The 19,134-nt window shown below is 41.7% G+C and overlaps 1 protein-coding gene across 2 annotated transcripts in view; it reads left to right on the top strand.

Annotated features, from left to right (window-relative positions):
- The window catches only part of acss1 (acyl-CoA synthetase short chain family member 1), a 73,919-nt gene that overhangs the window by 35,483 nt on the left and 19,302 nt on the right, over positions 1-19,134 (top strand). For both annotated transcript variants that reach the window (XM_072265663.1, XM_072265662.1), the window contains exons 5-9: positions 290-442; positions 5,533-5,680; positions 9,212-9,349; positions 10,645-10,737; positions 13,917-14,029. In XM_072265663.1, the coding sequence (XP_072121764.1) occupies positions 290-442; positions 5,533-5,680; positions 9,212-9,349; positions 10,645-10,737; positions 13,917-14,029 (645 nt within the window). The remainder of the gene's footprint in view (positions 1-289; positions 443-5,532; positions 5,681-9,211; positions 9,350-10,644; positions 10,738-13,916; positions 14,030-19,134) is intronic.

The following is a 19,134-nucleotide window of genomic DNA, read 5'->3' as shown; positions in this document are numbered from 1 at the left end:
CTACTGGAAGGTTCAAGTGAAGTCCACTACCTTGTCAGAACAGATAAGGCACCAATAACTGCTTTTGCCAGCAATGAACAGAAATATTCAGTGCCCTGGCATCATTGTTCTTCATCCTCTCCCATGAACATAAAGAGTTTTAAGAGACCAAAGACATGGGCAATAAAATGGTTCTGGAGTAATTGAACCCTGTTGTTTGGAACACAAGTGTGTTTTGTGGTGTTATCTCTACTAAATACATTTTGTCCTGGAACAAAGACTATCTGTGAATCTGTCCTCTGTTCTGTAGGAAATGGAGAAGGAACAGCCTGTGTGTGATCCTGAATCAATGGAGAGTGAGGACCTGCTCTTCCTGCTGTATACTTCTGGAAGTACGGGGAAACCCAAAGGACTGGTGCATACTCAGGCTGGTTATCTGCTGTATGCATCTTTGACCCACAAGGTATCAGCGGAATAACTCAATGTCTGTAGTGTCGATCTCTCCCCACCACCACCAGCTCGCGCTCTCTCTCTCCCTCTCTCTCACACACACACGGGTAGAGACAGGCAGACACACACACATACACACACACACACACACACACACACACACACACACATGGGTAGAGACAGGCAGACACACACACACACACGGGTAGAGACAGGCAGACACACACACACACAGACACAGACACACGGGTAGAGACAGGCAGACACTCTCACACACACACACACACACGCACACGGGTAGAGACAGGCAGACACACACACACACACACACACACGGGTAGAGACAGGCAGACACACACACACACACACACACACACACACACACGCACACGGGTAGAGACAGGCAGACACACACACACACGGGTAGAGACAGGCAGACACACACATACACGGGTAGAGACAGGCAGACAGCCTTAACTGGCTGTGTGCGTCCCATTAATGAGGAATGCTTTCATGCAATACATTGCTCGGATCCTCATCTGCAGACCCCATGAAGCTTCCCCAGTGCACCTACAGAATCACTTTTGTCCCATGGGCAGGGAGTTCAGTTTAAGGGATGAGGTAACTAACCTCCAAAGAAGGGCTAGATCTGTGGTGATCTAGAGCAGTGCAAACTCTAGGCATGAAATTCCCTCTCTATCCCACACCACTAGATTGCCCTCATGGTCGCCAGGTAAAAGGTAACCAGAGGTTCTGCATGGTCGGCTGGATGTCATCCCATTTAGCCCATGAAGCTTATGCTGCTATTAAGTAACATCATGGCTCATCTGTGAGCCAATTCCCCAATATCCTTTAAGAGTTTTAGTTAAGCAAAAGTTTTAAAATTAAACTAATTGTTCTAATGGGACCTGCCATCAAACTTTGTATGATGATGCTCCCATCAAATGTCATGGGATGTTCTGCTACTCCAGGTTAGCAGTATAAATTCAAGTCATTGTTGCTACTTAATATAAAGCCATAGCTATAGAACAGTGGAGCATGGATGTAGGTGCTTTGACCCAACGAGTCCATGCCAGCCATGGTGTCCATCTAGCTAACCACAAATTCCTGCATTCAGCCCATATCCCTCCAGGACCCTCCCCTGTAAGTTCCTCTTAAATGAAGTGATTGTACCTGCCTCAAACACTTCGTCTGACAGATCATTACATCTGCGTGAAAACGTTGCCTCTCAAGTCTGTTTTGGAACTTTCTCCTGACCCTAAATCTATGCTCCCTAGCTTTGGACTCCCCTACCGTGGGGAAAATACTGTTACCAGCCACCTTATCAATGCCTGTCATAATTTAAATACACTCAGTGGCCATTTTATTAGGTATTTCCTGTACTTAATAAAGTGGCCACTGAGTGTTTGTTCGTGGACTTTTGCTGCCATCCAATTCAAGGTTCGATGTGCTATGCATTCGGAGATGCCCTTCTGCAAACCAGTGTTGTAACTTGTCTTTGTTTCAGTTACTGCCGCCTCCCGTCAGCTTGAACCAGCCTGACCAGTCTGACTGACCTATGCTGTTAAGGTGTTTTTGCCCACAGAACTCCTACTCATTGGATGATTTTTTCATTTTTTGCACCATTCTTTGTAAACTGTAGAGACTGTTGAGTGTGAAAATCCCAGGAAATCATCAGTTTCTGAGATATTCAATCCAGACTAACAATTGAGAGATGCTAGCCAACTTTCAGCCTTTGAGAACTTTACCAGTGGTTAATGATGAAGCAAATGTCTCCGCAAAAACTTCTGCAATTCCTCCCCTAGCCTTCCATAAAGTCTGAGGATGTACTTGGTTGGGTCCTGAGAAGTTATCCACCTTCATACACTTTACGGCTCCAAGTACCTCCTTCCTGGTAATACGGGTGTTCTGAAAATCATCTTCACTCCCTCTTCTCTCGCGCAACCATGACTTTTTCCTCAGTAAACAATGAGGAGAAATATTCATTGAAATCCCACCCATCTCCTGTAGCTCGCATATGTCAAGAGACCCCCTGGAAATGAAGCTCAGCACAGCTGTTTCCAGGAGGGTGAGTGGGTTTAACTGGGTTGCTGGCTGGATTGTGGCTGATTGCTGCTTTGTTAATTGTGCAATGTTAATTGCCAAAAGGTGCTGGAATCCGAACTGTTTATGCTGTCCACTATTGTGAATGAGTCAGCAATTTATCTGAAAGGAATCATAAAGCCTCTGCCAAAACATTTGGCTTACAGAAACATTCTTTGTTAGTAATACATTCACGGTAATTGAAACTTCTTCACCAGTATAGTTATGACTGGTATGAACAAGAATTTATTGCCAATTTACTGCAGTTCCAGTTATTATCAGCATATTCCACTTATATATAGGGTATATTTCATCTCGACAAATATATTGGCTATGAATGAAGCTAAGTTTGGCCAGGTTTGGCGTATGAACTTGAAGACTGGAAGAGCTGACGCTAGCACTGGGAAGTATGTTAACTGGGACTGCCACATTAACCCGGTGTAAGGCCGAGCCAGCAAAAGTATAGACTTGCAGGCCAAACCAGGAAGCAAAGAAATAAAACAAAATGATTGGGATATCATAATGGATTGATCTTGTAAAACTTTTTTAGCCAGCTTCAGAACGCCCAGTCTTGTCTTATGTTCTTTTCCTCCCAAACTACCGCCACCACTGCCTGGAGGAGTGTGTGGGGAAGAAGCAAATTTTTGCAGATTCCATTATTGGCATTTTAACCTTCACCTACCAGCCCAAACATGCTCCCTTTAATGACATTGATGACAATGTATATTACCTACAGAATGTAAGAACATCTCATCCAGGCTTCTCCAGCTAGAATGATGAAACACCAAGAATGCCATTTCTGGTTTAACATACAAGGCTGTATCTCCTGCATATCAATAGCAGCCGAGGAAAATAAGTTGCTCATTCCAAGGTTGTCATGGCAGTGGTGAGGGCAGTGATTGTAATGAAAAGTGGTTATAGTGCTGTGATACTGAAGTAGTAATTAGGTTGTACAGGCTGGTTCAAGAACCGAATGGCTGAAGCAAAGTAGCTGGTGGTGTGGGACTTCAGGCTTCTGGTTACAGTTGGTTAAATTCCTACATTATGAAATCACAAACTGATGTTCCTATTCCCAACATGGGATAAAAGTTCAATTTTGAAGTGGGTGTAAAAAGAGAGAGATCCATTGCCAGCCATTAACACATTTTGCAAAGTTGGGTAGATAGGTTCACAAAGTTGCCAATAGAACATCTGGGACCCTGATCTTTATTTTATTGACTGGGGAAAGAGTAGCCTCCAAAAGGTAAATAAAAACAAGAACTCGAGCTATAAAAGTTTGCTCCAGCTGGAGTATGGTGTCCAATAACTGAGGCTACGTCCACACTAGACCGGATAATTTTGAAAACGCCAGTTTCACGTTAAAAACAACAGGCGTCCACACTAGGTGTTTTTAAAAATACCTCTGTCCACATTAAAACGGATATTTGGGTGAATCTCCTCCTACTGGGCATGCGCAGGACACATAGAAAACAAGCGAAGAGGAAGTGGTATACTTGGTGCACGTTTGTCCAGTTACAGACTAGAAAAACTTAAAAGGAAATTGCCAAACGAAAGACTTGGTGTGCGTTTGTCCAGAAACATTTCCTACAGCCGTAGTCTCTTCACCGATGAAAGTGACGACAGCTACAACTAAAAGCAATAAGGCTTATTACTAGGCAAAAGTGAAATTTGCTGTGACCTCATTTGTTTGCCTTTGCTTTTGCCATGTCTTTGTGTATTATTTTGCTGTATTTAACATGTGTAATTAAATGAGTTACTGGGCAAAAGTGACAATTGCATCTATTGAATGTTTGCACAAACAATACATTAATGAAGCACCATGTTAAATATATAAAACATGTCTGCATCAGCGTTATCTTGTATTTCCATACAATGTTACATTAGGCTGTTACACATCTATCGTCAGATATTGTTGTGGTGTTGGAGGTTGCGTTCAAGAAAACAATGAAATGCCGCACTGCCGCCACCATTTGTTCCGGCACGTCATGACAGTGGTTTTAAAAATAGCTGGTTACCCTGTACACACTACGCCGGACATTAGGTGTTTTCAGATTTATTCACTCTGGAGAGCGTTTCTGAAAATCTCCATTTTCGGGGGAGGAAAACGCTGTTTCAGTGTGGACAGAGGGTCAAAACGAAGAGAAAAAGCTTCTGGTCTAGTGTGGATGTAGCCTGAGATCATGCTTTTGGAAAAAATCATGATTTGCTTTTACAGAGGACAGTGCTACATGAATAGACCAGAAAAATGGGAGGTTCCCATTAAAAAAATGAGAAGGGGTTTGAGAGAAATGTTTATTATGAAAAATTTATGCAAAGTAAAGGTAAATCATTGCATTTGATTAAAAAATTAACATGGAGCATAGAGTGAAAGAATCAGAGGCAACTTGAGCAAAAGCATTATTTTACTGAATATGTATTTGGATTGAACTGCCTGAAAAAGTGCTGGAAATAGAGTTTACAGATGATATTACCCACATGTGGGATGAGAGCAGGGAAGTAGGATTAAATGGAAAATGCTTTGAAGGGAGTGGTACGGACCCAGTGGGCTGAATATCCTCTTGCATAGTTTTATTTTTATCTCAAACACTTGGATATGTAAAACTATTCTTTTAACATCAATGCATCAAAATTTCCATCTACCAACATCTGAGCACTTTGATCACCAGAATTGCAGTGGGGAGGCAGTAACTGAGATGGGTCTTTTCAGCAAAATCCCCATTCTTAAAATGTGTGGAAGAAACCTCGAAGAACTTGTATCATTCATAATGATTTCCATTTGGCAATCTGAGGCCATGTAATGATGATAGCAAGAAAATCCCTAATATGATCTAATAAACATCTTTGCTCTTTTATTTTCTAAAGGCTTTCACATATTTGCAGATGGATTGCAAATATATGTGTCAGAAAATGTACCTTCAAGGCCCTAGCTTTTTTTTCTGTAAAATAGATTTTAAAATAATGCATGACACAGAGGCTACTGTCTAAGGCTGAACTTATAAAAATATAACTTTTATCTTTCAGTATGTCTTCGATTATCAGGAAGGTGACATTCATGGTTGTGTGGCAGATATTGGCTGGATTACAGGCCACAGTTATGTGGTTTATGGTCCACTCTCCAATGGTGGGACCACCGTCTTATTTGAAAGCACTCCTATCTATCCAGATCCAGGTAAGCAAGATATATCGTCACAAGGCCAGTCTTTTCATCCAGTTGTATTCTCTTTGACCATCACTTGATGGAAAATTGTTAGGGTTAGATTGCTGTGGCTTCTCTTTACAGAGATGAAGATAAAATTAGAGTGGATTTGATGACATAATTGAATTCTGACCTACATATCTAAAGTAAATTCTGTTGGCTTCAGGCAAGTGTGCTTACTCTACGGAGAACTGTAAAATGGAAAACTGCAGGTTCAGGGTCGTCATTAACACAAGTCATCTGAATGGTTTACACACTCATCTCTCGGTTTCCACTAGGTAACTTGGCTAAAATCAGCTGTAGTGCATTTGTTGAATACAATTGTTAAAGGGCAAACTTTACCAACAAAGCTTTCTATTTTGGAACTCACTGGGATATAATTAGTTAATTATGGAATGCAGTGTCAATAAATGCTTGTTTTCAGACAGAATTAGGGATTTTTGTGGATATGTATAGATAATCTTACTATATACTATTGTTAACTTATTTTATCCATATTTATAATAACACAGAAAGAAACTATTCAGCCTGTCAGACACTTGTAGCTCTCACAAGGGCAACCTCAAGCGCCTGATTACCCTTCTCCTTATCTCCCTATAACTCTGCACCTTATTCTCTCTCTTACAAGCCCACTAAATCTCATTGATTCTTCTTTGCCATTGTAGGTGAGTAGGAATTGCTGCTGTAATCATTGGCGGGATGTTAACTTGCATGACTGTGTAGCATTGACAAGACGTTGAGGAACTGGACCTGTTCCATTTGCCATACTTCTCCTATCTGATGTTGGGTACTTGCAAAGCAAGGTGTGTGTCTGCTTACTGGCATCTAGCACCTCTGGGATGTTCACAATCTCTCTTAAACTGTGGGCTCACCCCTCCTAATTCTGTCCAGAAAAGGAAAAATAAATACTCTCCTCCTCCTGCAACCTTCCTTATTCTGCAGTGTACATCACTGAAATCTCTGGGGCAATTTTAAAGGTGCATTCACTTGGAAATTAATGATTGCAGTGGTATGGTGATTTCATCTCCAGCATGTGAAGCCATGCTTACTAAACACAGGCACCTAATGCGTCATTCCTCTTTGAGAGTCAAAATGGAAAATGGTTCTCTGAAGTTTCTTGCTAAAAATGACTTTCTTCCCCTCCTCCTCTGTCCCACCTTGTGTACTTCTGCTCATTATCCTTGTCATGCTATAGTCTAAGGGAATGGCTATAACCCTTGGGTTGTCACCAAGCAGTTTTTAGGGATAACTTTTCAGTGTGGCAGTGTTGAAGTACAGACAAATCCCTTCCTTTTTTTAGTATCAGCAAGAAGTCTAAAGTTGCGCTCACAAGTAGAAATGAATCAACACTTGGTCGAAGTTAAGCTGTAACTGACCCATGACCCTGATATACCCCTTAAATGGTACACAGGGATGCTCAGTAATAGGACCCCTTTCTGCTGCTGAGTGTCTTTAGTTGCTGCATCATTAAAATCTAATATGACAACACTGGTGTTAAATTATATTGTTCCTTTGCTTGGCACATGTAGACCTTAACCCAAATTCATGGATCGTAGAACAATTTTTCCATGTGGTTTGCTGATGCATAGTGGAAATAAATCAGCCATTTTGCACAATTAATAATGTTATGGTCAAAATTTACAGCCTTAGACTGTAAAAATTGTAAAACAGTACAACTGCCTGTTTCCCATCTGTTGTGTTAGTCACTTTTGGTGAAGCTGGGTGAAACGGAAGGATAGCTGGTAGTGAATGCCTCGTCGGACAGCACGTGCATTAGTTGCCTTTACAGCCTTAATTGTAGACTTCTTGCTCTGATTTATTCTAAGCAAGAAGTCTACATATTTTAACTCTACACACTGAATCAAAGTCCTTCATCCTTGGATATGCTTAATGTAGCGAGAAGCAGCTGTAGTGGCATCTAATAGATCATTTGGCAAAAGGGACTATTTATGGTACAGAATCTGTCTTGGGTCTCAGAAAAAAATTTCTTGTTGGACCACTGATACAAATGAAGGAAACAGTCATTATTGGTTGAAAAACAACCAGAAGCTCTAGTTAAAGTAATTAAGCCAAAGGGATATAAGAAAAATGAGTTAAGAGCAGCCTGGTTTTTAAAAGCTGATTAGCACTCAATGGTCACTTTATTAGGTACCTCCTGTACTTAATAAAGTGATCATCGGTGCACAGTATTTTTGTGGTCTTCGGCTTCAGTAGCTCATCTACTTCAAGGTTCTATGTGTTGTGCCACTGTTATAATGTGTGGTTATTTGAGTTACTGTCGATTTCCCGTTGGCTTAAACCGGTCTGGCCATTCTCCGCTGACCTTTCTCATTAACAAGGTGTTTTTGTTCACCGAACTGCTGCTCACTGGATGTTTTTTTGTACCAATCTTTGTAAATTCTAGAGTCTGTTGTGCATGAAAATCCAAGGAGATCAGCAGTTTCTGAAATTCTCAAACCACCCTGTCTGGCACCAACAATCATTCCACAGTCAAAGTCACTTAGATCACATTTCTTCCCCATTCTGATGTTTGGACTGAACTGACCATGTCCGCATGCTTGTACACATTGAGTTGTGCTACATGATTGGCTGATTGGATATTTGCATTAATGAGCAGGGCTGCGGGTGTACCTAATAAAGTGGCCACTGAATGTATGTCAACACCTTTGGAGGTTTAAAGAAAAACAGAGATGACTGTGTTTGTATAAGTGCCAGTAATGAAAGGCTGTGACGTAAAACAGCAGCAAATTAGATTGTTCAGCACAATTACCAGGTCACTGTGGATCATGTGGGAGTAGGAAACAAACAGCATTGACTGACTTGTTATGACTAAATCTAGTGGAACTCCTCTTTCCTGGTAATTTAGTGGCAGACTTGATAAGAGTTACTGATCTATTAGCAAATTTGTCAATCATCAATCCCTCTCTGGAACTGAAAAATATGGAGAAGATGCATTACACATTAATAAACTGAGAATTTATTAGTAACATTGCACCAGCCAATGAATGGGGATTAGGTGGAATGCCTGTTTCTGTGCAGAACTGTATGACCTCTGTGGAGATTACAACAAACAGTTCATTGTACGGCGGGCAAATCCAATTTTAACTAGGCACAGTTTTCTTTGTAAATAGTGGAAGGAACAACAAGTATGACAGCTTCTTCCAATAAACACAGAACAATGTAGTGAATGGAAGATGATTTTATTGAAATAATGAGTGAATAATCAATTTCAACCACATGCAACAGCATGATAAACAAGTTTGATTCACATGGGAGTTCCAAATCATCTCCACTCTGGTTGGTTATAGTGTGTAACTGACAGCAGCCTTTAGTAAATGGGATTCCTTGCACCTGAGAGAAAATTTGAGGCAATTAGGAAACAGCTAGTGTTCCAATGTTCCATTACTAAGCAACATTATAAGGGAATTGGATTAGTTGAGCTGGATTTCTGGTCATATGAAGCTGAAGTGTGCAATCCTTAATCTTTATGTTTTGCTTATATAGGTAGATACTGGGAGACAGTGCAGCGGTTGAAGATCAATCAGTTCTATGGGGCCCCAACAGCCATTCGTCTGCTGCTGAAGCACGGAGACAGTTGGGTATCCAAGTATGATCGATCATCCCTGAAGACACTAGGCACAGGTAAATGACAATGGCTTCTAGCTGAACTCTACACCTTGGTGAGAGATCAGTACATTATCCACCAATTCATTCATGGAGACCAAGATACGCTGTGGGCCTGTCAACCTTTAGTTCATGGGCTGAAGAATTTCCATGGGAATTTCCATGCATCCCAACTAACTGAAGCAAATCTGGTCTTACTGAGGGCTGGCTTCATCCTATGCTTCAGTGAGCCTGAACATTTTGCTGCATATCGTGGTATTACTCAATGGCCTTGGGGAGGTTGTGTGACTCATAGCCTGACTGAGGCTTGAGGTCTGATGAAAATGAGAGAAGGGATGAAATTAACCAAGTCAGAGTTGTGAGTGGGGAAGGGATGTCCAAACGGATCAGGGACTGAGGTTTGGTGGGGGTTGCCTTGAATTATCAAAGTATTGAGTAGAGGGTAGCCTTGAATGGTTGGTACTGAGGCTGGATTTCTAAGACTGGGGCCAAGTATTATGGAGAGTGGCTGAGGAATAGGTTGGTGTTCAGTTAAGTGGTACTGATGGTAGGGATAGGCTGTGAGTAAAGCTGATTGAATTTGGGCCTTTCTTTGTGGGAGGAGGTTTCTGAAGTTGGATTTAACTGTGGCCTGAAGTTTGGGTTTGAGGACTGCGGGGAGGAACAGAAGATTAGTGGTGATCATGACCTCAATACAGATCTTGGTGGATCCGGATCTGAAGGATTGAGGGGATTGCATAAGCTTTGGCAGCAATGGGAGAACAGGAGGGGCCCTGAGGGTAATAGGAGAATTGATGGGTTTTAGAGGGTTTGAGGGGATTTAGGAAGATTGTAAGAGCTTCTAAGGGTGGAGAAGGACTGAATGGTGCTAAGGATCACAGGATGAATTAAAGGATTGGAAGTGACGTGAGATTAGGAGGATGAAAGGGCTTAGGGACGTTGTGGAATTTGGAGGAGTTTTGTGGGGGACCAGATAGTTGGAAGGATCCAAGGAGCTTCAGAGGAGGGGATAATTCAGGAGGATTGATGAATTAGGGTTTGGACCTTGATGAGTTGCAACTACATCAGAGCAGATCAGGATAGTGCCATGTGAATGAGGAGTGGGCTGAGCAGAAGGATAGAAGAGAAAGGTTTCCCTGCAATACCCGAAAGAAGTATAGACGGGGAATGACACAACTTGGTGCGTGACTGATACAGAAGTGAGAACACAAGGGAGGGAAGTTTCTGACTGAATTTCAACTGTGACACAAAACAACCTATAACCAGCTGTTAATATGTGATGTATGGATTAAGTAATAATATTTCTCTTGCAGTTGGGGAACCTATTAACCACGAGGCCTGGCAGTGGTATCATAATGTTGTGGGGGAAGGCAGATGTACCCTCGTAGATACCTGGTGGCAGACAGGTGAGGACTTCACTCAGCAAACCAAGAAGGTTGGTCAATTAGAAGATCCAGCACTGAAATTAGATGCAACCATTCCTCCAATGTTAGTTTTGTCAATATCCAACACATCTGTTACACACTATCTGAGGCTGCTCTTCAACTGACAAGCTCTGAATTCTAAAATCCCTTTCTTGATCACTCCTCCTTTATGATGCTCCTTAAAGTCTGGGACTGAACTTTATATCCCATCCTGATACTCCTTTTCAGCTTGGCATTTACGTTCATCAGACTATGTTCCAGTAAGTTGTTGTGTTTTAGAGTCTGCATTGACAATTTTGTATCAGCTATTGGGCTGGTTAAAGGAGATAGTTTAAACCTAAACCTAGAGCAAACTGGTAATCGCATAGCTAATAATGTCAGTTTAGTCAGAATGCAGGGAAGGATGGAGAAACAAAAATTATGAAAATAATAACAATGCCTCCCAACCTTGGTTTGATTGTCATTGGAACTACACAATCTGTACACTTTGTTCTGAAATGTTATTTAGCTGTTGCAGCCATCATGTTACACTGGAGAAGCTGTTCCCTAGCATTTTTGTAAGGAGATTTTGGTGATGATTTGGTTATAATGTTTAGCTAAGACCTAAGGCATCAAAGAATGCAATTCTAAGTAATCTTGCTCAGCTCTGAAGAGTCAGTAACAGACTGATAGGACAGCTGATAACCTGATACAAGCAGAAAGAAACTAGGAAGTTGGAGAATTTGATAAATTTATTTATGTATTTAGAGATACAGCACAGAGTAGGCCCGTCTGCCCCAAATAACCTGCCTATTTAACCCTAGCTTAATCAAGGGATAATTTACGATGACCAATTAACCTACTAACTGATATGTTTTTGGACTATGGGAGGAAACCAGAGCACCTGTAGGAAACACACGCGTTCCACGAGGAGGACATCCAAACTCCATTACAGATGGCATTGGAATTGAACTCTGAACTCCAGAATACCCCAAGCTGTAGTGGCATCATGCTAGCCACTATGCTACCGTGGCACTATAAAGTGAGCTGTTTTCCCTAAAGTTCACTTTGGAGCTCATTGTAACAACGCGGGATGGCTGCTGAGAGATAGTTCAAAGTGGCAGAGAATTAGTTAAAGTGGTAGGCAACTGGAAGCTCAGAACACAATACCGTGAGAGAAAAGGAGCAGGGGTAGGCCACTAGGCCCCTCAAGCTGTCCCTGCCATTCAATATCATCATGGGTAATCTACGGTGGCCTCAACTCCTTTTCTGTGCCAGTTCCACGTAGTCCTCCATTCTGCAATTTTACAAGTATTGCCCTATCGCCGCTTTAAATATATTTATTAATATATCTCCATCACCTTTGAGAAAATACCAGAAATTCATCTCTCTATTCTATGCACCTCATTTTTAAATGGCCACTCTCTTATTTTGTAGCCACGGTATCTCCCTTGTTCGTGATCCATTGACCAGTGAAAACATCTCAGTATCTACACTGTCAAGTCCCATCAGGATCTGATGTGTTTGAATAAGTTTACCCCTCATTCTTTTGTGGACTGAATGTTGGTGCTGCACAAAGTGATTGCACCATCCGTGTCTGGTTAATTCAATGCAGACAAGATCACGTTGTGGGCATCACATGCAGTATGCTAGATTGGAATTACTTGGTTTCCTGCATGATGGGAAGGGAAGAGATGATACATCTTCTGCAGTTGAATGGGAAGGTGTCACAAGATGTGGAGCAGTTGGTGGGCTTGGAAGAACAGATGAAGAGTTTGAAAAAGGAACACACCTGCAAAATACTGAAATACGACTTGGAGCTGTTGGTAATTGTGAAAGACCTTCCGTTGAACGTGGATGCTGCTGGGGTGGAAGAAGCAGACCAGGGAAAGTCTGTTCTTACTCTGTTCAAGAGGAGAGGGAGCAAGAGCAGAGGTGTGGGAACTAAAAGAAAGCCAATGTGAGTTTGTTAGAACCAAGTGATGAAGAAACAAGATGTATAAAGACAATACAGCTCTGGCATGCTTATTACAGAAGGCAATTTAGCCCTTTGAGTCCAAGCTGACTCCCAGCAAAGTATCAGTTCCCATCATGTTATTCCCTTGTAGACCTACAACTTATTCTTTCACATGCCCAAGGAGTTCCTTTTTTCATTCTTTGACATTTATCAACATTGAGGTGTAATTTGCAAGAGCCATTTCACCTCCTGGCCTATCTGGGATATGTGAGAAAACTGGACAGCCAAAGGAAATGTGTCAGGGAGACAATGTGAAAATTCCACCCAGGAGATACTTGAGGTCAGGAATAAGGTGAGGACACTGTCACTGTGAGTAAGTGAGTAACAACTGCACCATGTACTGCCTAATGATAGTGCCTATAGACTTGCAGAAAGCTTTTAATAAGTGACTCAGACCCAGATGATTAGTCAAGTTGTAGATCATGGGATAAGTGAGGCAATAGCAACAAGGATACCAAATTAGTTCAGGGATAGAAAACAGAGCTGTGGAGAAAGGTTGTTATTTGGATTGTAAAGAAGTTCACAGTGATAGTCTCCACATTTCTATCTTATTTATCTTGGAGATTGGAGAAGATGGCACATCTTCTGCAGAGTATCTCAAAGGGCCAAATAGCCTATCTCTGCTCCTGTGTCTTATGGTACAATTTGAAATGAGTAAATTAAATGCAAAGTTTACTGTGATTCTTTGGTTTTCAATATGTTCTTGGTATTGGCATATGGGTTGGTATTAGTTTATTATTGTCACGTGTACAATGAAGAACTTTGTGCGTGTGCTACCCAGGCAGTTCATGCCATGAGTAAGTACAGTGTGTTGTAAAACAGAATGCAGAACATCCTGTTGTAAAACCGAATGCAGAACAGAAAAGATTTCTCTATTCTTAACATATAGTGTTAAGAGAACATGGAGCAATTCCATTTTCTCCAAATAACTTGGCACTAAGGCAATTCAAGATTTGAAATCACTGTCAGAAAGAGAGACTCCTAATGGTGCTGAGAAAGTTGGGGAATATTTAATGTGTTTATTAACTGGTTGAAATGGTCCTCCGTGAATTATATTTCATAGAAAAATCTGACAGTATGAGGAAATGATTTCAAATTTATTTCACTTTCTATAGTACTCTGCGATCTGAAATAGGAATTTCAACATACTTCCATTTATAAACAGAAACCGGTGGGATATGCATATCTCCACGTCCTTCAGAGGAGGGAGCAAAGATTGTACCTACAATGGCCATGAGACCATTCTTTGGCATTGAACTTGCCTTAATGAGTGAGAAGGTAAGATGCTGGTTAATTGTCCAATAGCATTAATAATACCAGTGTAACAAAGAAAATCAAGCACAGGCTTGTTCCAAGCTTCCTCTTGTATAAGTGTCTGTAAATCTTGACTGAAGCAACCGAGGGTGAAAAGACTGATTATGCTGAAACCTATTCTGTGTCACACCAATATGACCCTTGGCTATCAGTCAAGAACAACATTAATTTTGTCTGGAATGGAATAAGTGAAAAGATGCCAAATATGTCCTTGAACTCAAAAAAACCCGACATCTTTCGATCATGATCTTGACAGCAGCAGCAGGAATAGTCAAACCCAGTTCTGTCACCATCCTTGGCTATGTGCGTGCTGTTTTAGCTAAAGTTATTGGGTGGCAATCAAGCTTAAAGGTGTCACAATGTGTGCTGGCAATCTCAGAACTCACATGCGGAGGAAAGATAGACTCTGATGTAGAGATGGTGATGAGAAATTATTCATAATAATGCCCAAAGAACATCAGTGGCTCAACTGAGCAACACCATGAGAAGTGACATTCTCAAAACCAGGACCCTGCAATTAGCGCTTATTGTAGTGGTCACCAACCTTTTTAAGCCCAAGATCCCCTACCTCGACCTTAGTGAAAGGCAAGATTGACTTACTAAATGGTTTAGAGAAAAACAGCTCAGATTGTACTGCCAATTTGAGGCCTTTTATTTGGGCTAATTGTATTTGAATTACACAAAATACTTTTGTCAAACTTTCAAATTAATTCAAACAAGTAAACACTGTAACTAGCATATCTTTCTTTAAGAATATTACAATACTTCACACCTTTAATTCTAAGTTTCATTATTTAATTTTATATCAACACGAAAAATAAATGAATAAAAATTGACTGTTGCACTCAGTGTGATGACTGGGGCTGAATACTTATTGCTAGTTCCCTGAAATTTGGCTCATAACTACAGACAGCCAGTCTGACATAGACTGTGAGGTGTCTGTCAGCAAGACAGCTCCTGTACTTAGATTTAATAATTTTTCATCTGTGAAAATGCAATTTCACATAGATAAGTTGACCCGAAGTAGGCACTGACTTTTAGTGCTACAAAACCAACGTGCACACTGCGCGTTGCTGGGGTTCCATCAGTAGTAATTGCCACCAGTTTATGAATGGGGATGTCATTTTCATGGACATATTTTTTTAAACTCGTAAATATCCTCACCTCTCGTTCTCTCCTTTAATTGCAAAAGAGTGAGGAAGTCCTCCTTTGTTGTAAAATCCTGGAAAGCCATTCTGACAAATACAACAAGCTGAGCTGTTTGCATTACATCCAGGGATTCATCGAACTGTAGTGAAAAATATCCACGTCCTCTGACAGTGACTCTACCCTCCTTGTCACTGTTGCAGGGCCAAGCGGTATATTACGTATTGCAGTTGTGATGTCGTTTTTGTTTTTAAAGTCATTAAAACAGTCTCTGCGGTAATGGCCATTGCTTCCTTGAATAAATCACCGTCTGTAAAAGGCTTCTTGTGTTCAGCCAAAAGGTGACTTACACGAAATGATGCTTCAATAGCAGCCTTATTTTGAGCAGCATGTTTTGTGAAAAATGATTGCTGGGCCTTGAACCCCGATTTCAGCTCTTCAGCTTTCCTGGCATGGATTGCGCTCTTTGGGGGGTAGGTGTCTTTAAATTTCTGGTGGTTGGTGTTGTGGTGCCACTCCAGATTCCCTCTTTTAGTCAGTGCTTCTGTTTGGTGGCACAACATACATACACACTTGTCTTTCACCAAGGTAAATAGAAATTCCTCTTCTCATTCTGGATGGAATTTGTATGTTTTCGCCTTCTTTTGTGGAGCGTCCACCATGCTATCAGGATATCACGAGCGCGTGCTGTATATCGATGCTTGCGGCAGTTTGTACTCTTATCCAGTGGTCCTCAACCTCTGGGCCGCGAAAAATACAGTGGTACAGCTAATTAATTAGGTGCCGCCCGGCCTCTGATCTGGGCCGGCATTTACATGCCGGCTGGCACCTAATTAATTAGCTTGTTTATTTCGGCTTTCTTCTTAAAGATGTGCTGGGTGCGTTCCAACTACCACTGTATCGCTGCATTCTTTGCTGCCCAGTGGTTGGGGACCACTGCGTATCTAATTTAATTGTTCACCTTGATGCAGCACAAGCTACGCTGAAAATGCAGTTCATGGCGGGGGCTGCTACACACATGAGCAGTGGGCAGAAAGAACGGAACTAAAACCCCGCAAACTGGAAACAATTTCTCTTTACAAACAGCTTTGTAGCAAAAGTATTGCTATATTACCATTATCCTAGTGAGTATTACTTATTTTTATAACGCTCACATTGCAACAGTATTTGCGTATTTATTTTTGATTTTTTTCGGGATCTACTGGGAAAGTCTCAAAGATCGACCGGTCGATCGCAATCGACGGGTCGGCAACCCCTAGCTTATTGGGTGTCTGCTTAAATAATCCAAGTAACATGGAATTCCCAAGCCTATCAAAATAAACTTAACCAGCTTAAACAGAAAGCGCCAGGAGACTGCATTACAAAGAGTGAGTTACTTGAGAAGGACACAAGGAACACTAAACAATTAATGGTTCTCATTGAACAACAATTAACCAATTGAGGTGCTCCAAAAACCTTGGCGCCCGATGCTCTCTGGTGCCCCCCACAGGCCCGAAGAGCTCATTACAAAAGGATTGTTGCACCATCTCTTTAAATCGGCTAATTCAGCACAGGCATCCTTACAGACACCATCATCCCAAAGTTAACAGTTTATGGGTTCAAGTGCTCCACCTGGAGAAAAAAAAAAGCCTAAGGAAATTATTTAATTGATGACTAAAATTATAATGTGTTCTCTAAGGTATAGAAGAGATTTCAAACACGGGAGAATCTAAAACAAAGCTATAAAAACAGATATTTGCAAACCAATCTAAGAAAGAATTTATAAGAAACATCCTTACCTAAAGAGTGTTTAGAATGTGAAGTTCATTATAGCAAGGAGTAGGTAGGGCAAATAGTGTAGATTTAAATATGGTTAAATATATTGACTGATATACTAATAAACGAAGATGGGACAGATGGTGCATAGGGAGATATGGAGCATTTTGAGAAGAATTACAATGAAGATGACTCTTGTAAAGCCTAATTAGTTGTAGAGAACAGATGAATCTCAGGGCCTGTTCCTATATTGTGTAACTATATTGTGTATCGCCGTAATTTTGGGTAACCCCATCAAAGTTTTAAAAACATATAGAGTAGAATAGAAACAAGGGAAATTCGGCAGATGCTGGAAATCCGAGCAACACCCACAAATGCTGAAAGAACTCAGCAGGCCAGGCAGCATCTATGGAAAAAAGTACAGTTGATGTCTCAGCCCGAAACTCTTTGGCAGGACTGGAGATAAAGAGCTGAGGAGTAGATTTGAAAGGTGGAGGGAGGGGAGAGAGAAGCGCCAGGCGATAAGTGAAACCTGGAGGGGGAGGGATGAAGTAAAGAGCTGGGAAGTGGATTGGTGAAAGAGACAGAAAGCCATGGAAGAAAGAAAAGGGGGGGGGAGGAGCACAAGAGGGAGGCAATGGGCGGGCAAGTTGATAAATGAGAGAGGGACAAGGGGATGGGAAATGGTGAAAGGTGGTGGGGGATGGCGTTACTGGAAGTTTGAGAAATCAATGTTCATGCCATCAGGTTGGAGGCTACTCAGACGGAATATAAGGTGTTGTTCTTCCAACCTAAGTGTGGCCTTATCCCGACAGTGGAGGAGACCATGGATGAACATATCAGAATGGGAATGGGGAATGGAACTTTATTGTCAATTGCTCAAGACAACAAGAATGGGGTGTTACTCCAGTCTGTGCAAAATAGATACTTGAATGCATGCAGTGTTGCTTAATTTTAAGAATTCCAATATTTACATGCAAGAAACAAACATAAAAGTTGCTGGTGAATGCAGCAGGCCAGGCAGCATCTCTAGGAGAGAGAGAAAAAGAATGTGTGTATATAAATAAATAAAGAATGGATGGGGTACGTGGGACATTAGTGGAAGTTTGAGAAGTCAATGTTCATGCCATCAGGTTGGAGGCTACCCAGACGGAATATAAGGTGTTGTTCCTCCAACCTGAGTATGGCTTCATCTTTACAGTAGAGGAGGCCGTGGATAGACATATCAGAATGGGAATGGGATGTGGAATTAAAATGTGTGGCCACTGGGAGATCCTGCTTTCTCTGGCGGACAGAGCATAGGTGTTTAGCAAAATGATCTCCCAGTCTGCGTCGGGTCTCGCCAATATATAGAAGGCTGCATCGGGAGCAGTATATCACCCCAGCCGACTCACATTCTTTTTCTCTCTCTCCTTTTTCTCCCTCTGTCCCTCTCACTATACCCCTTGCCCATCCTCTGGGCTTCCCCCTCCCCCTTCCTTTCTCCCTAGGCCTCCTGTCCCATGATCCTCTCATATCCCTTTTGCCAATCAACTGTCCAGCTCTTGGCTCCATCCCTCCCCCTCCTGTCTTCTCCTATCATTTTGGATCTCCCCCTCCCCCTTCCACTTTCAAATCTCTTAGTAGCTCTTCTTTCAGTTAGTCCTGACGAAGGGTCTCGGCCCGAAACGTCGACTGTACTTCTTCCTAGAGATGCTGCCTGGCCTGCTGCATTCACCAGCAACTTTTATGTGTGTTGCTTGAAATTCCGGCATCTGCAGATTTCCTCGTGTTTACATGCAAGAAGTAATTTTGATAGTCCATAACAGTCAAAGGCCAATGGCAAGCTAGGTTGTAGCATTACAGTATTCAGCTGCATAACAGCCTTGGGGAAGATACTGTTTTTCAGTCATACTCTCTTGGCTAAGATGTTTCTGTTTCTGCTACCAGATGGCAGGAGATTGAACAGACAGTGTCCAGGATGGGATGGGTTTTTAAAAACGTTACGAACATGCTGTAGGCATCGAGAGTTGCTGATTGTGCCCAGGTCAGGTAGCTGAGCCATTCTAATCACCCATTGGAATGCTTTGTGATCCATCTTGCTGCAGCTAGAGTACCACACTGATATTCCATATGTCAGTATGCTCTCTATGCACATTGATAAAAGTTGGCCAGCAATTTTTGAGGCA

Source organism: Mobula birostris, chromosome 8 (assembly GCF_030028105.1).
Source record: "Mobula birostris isolate sMobBir1 chromosome 8, sMobBir1.hap1, whole genome shotgun sequence".
Classification (NCBI taxonomy): Eukaryota; Metazoa; Chordata; class Chondrichthyes; order Myliobatiformes; family Myliobatidae; genus Mobula; species Mobula birostris.
Note: the sequence above shows the minus strand (reverse complement) of the source record. Positions and strands in the feature narration are given on the sequence as shown.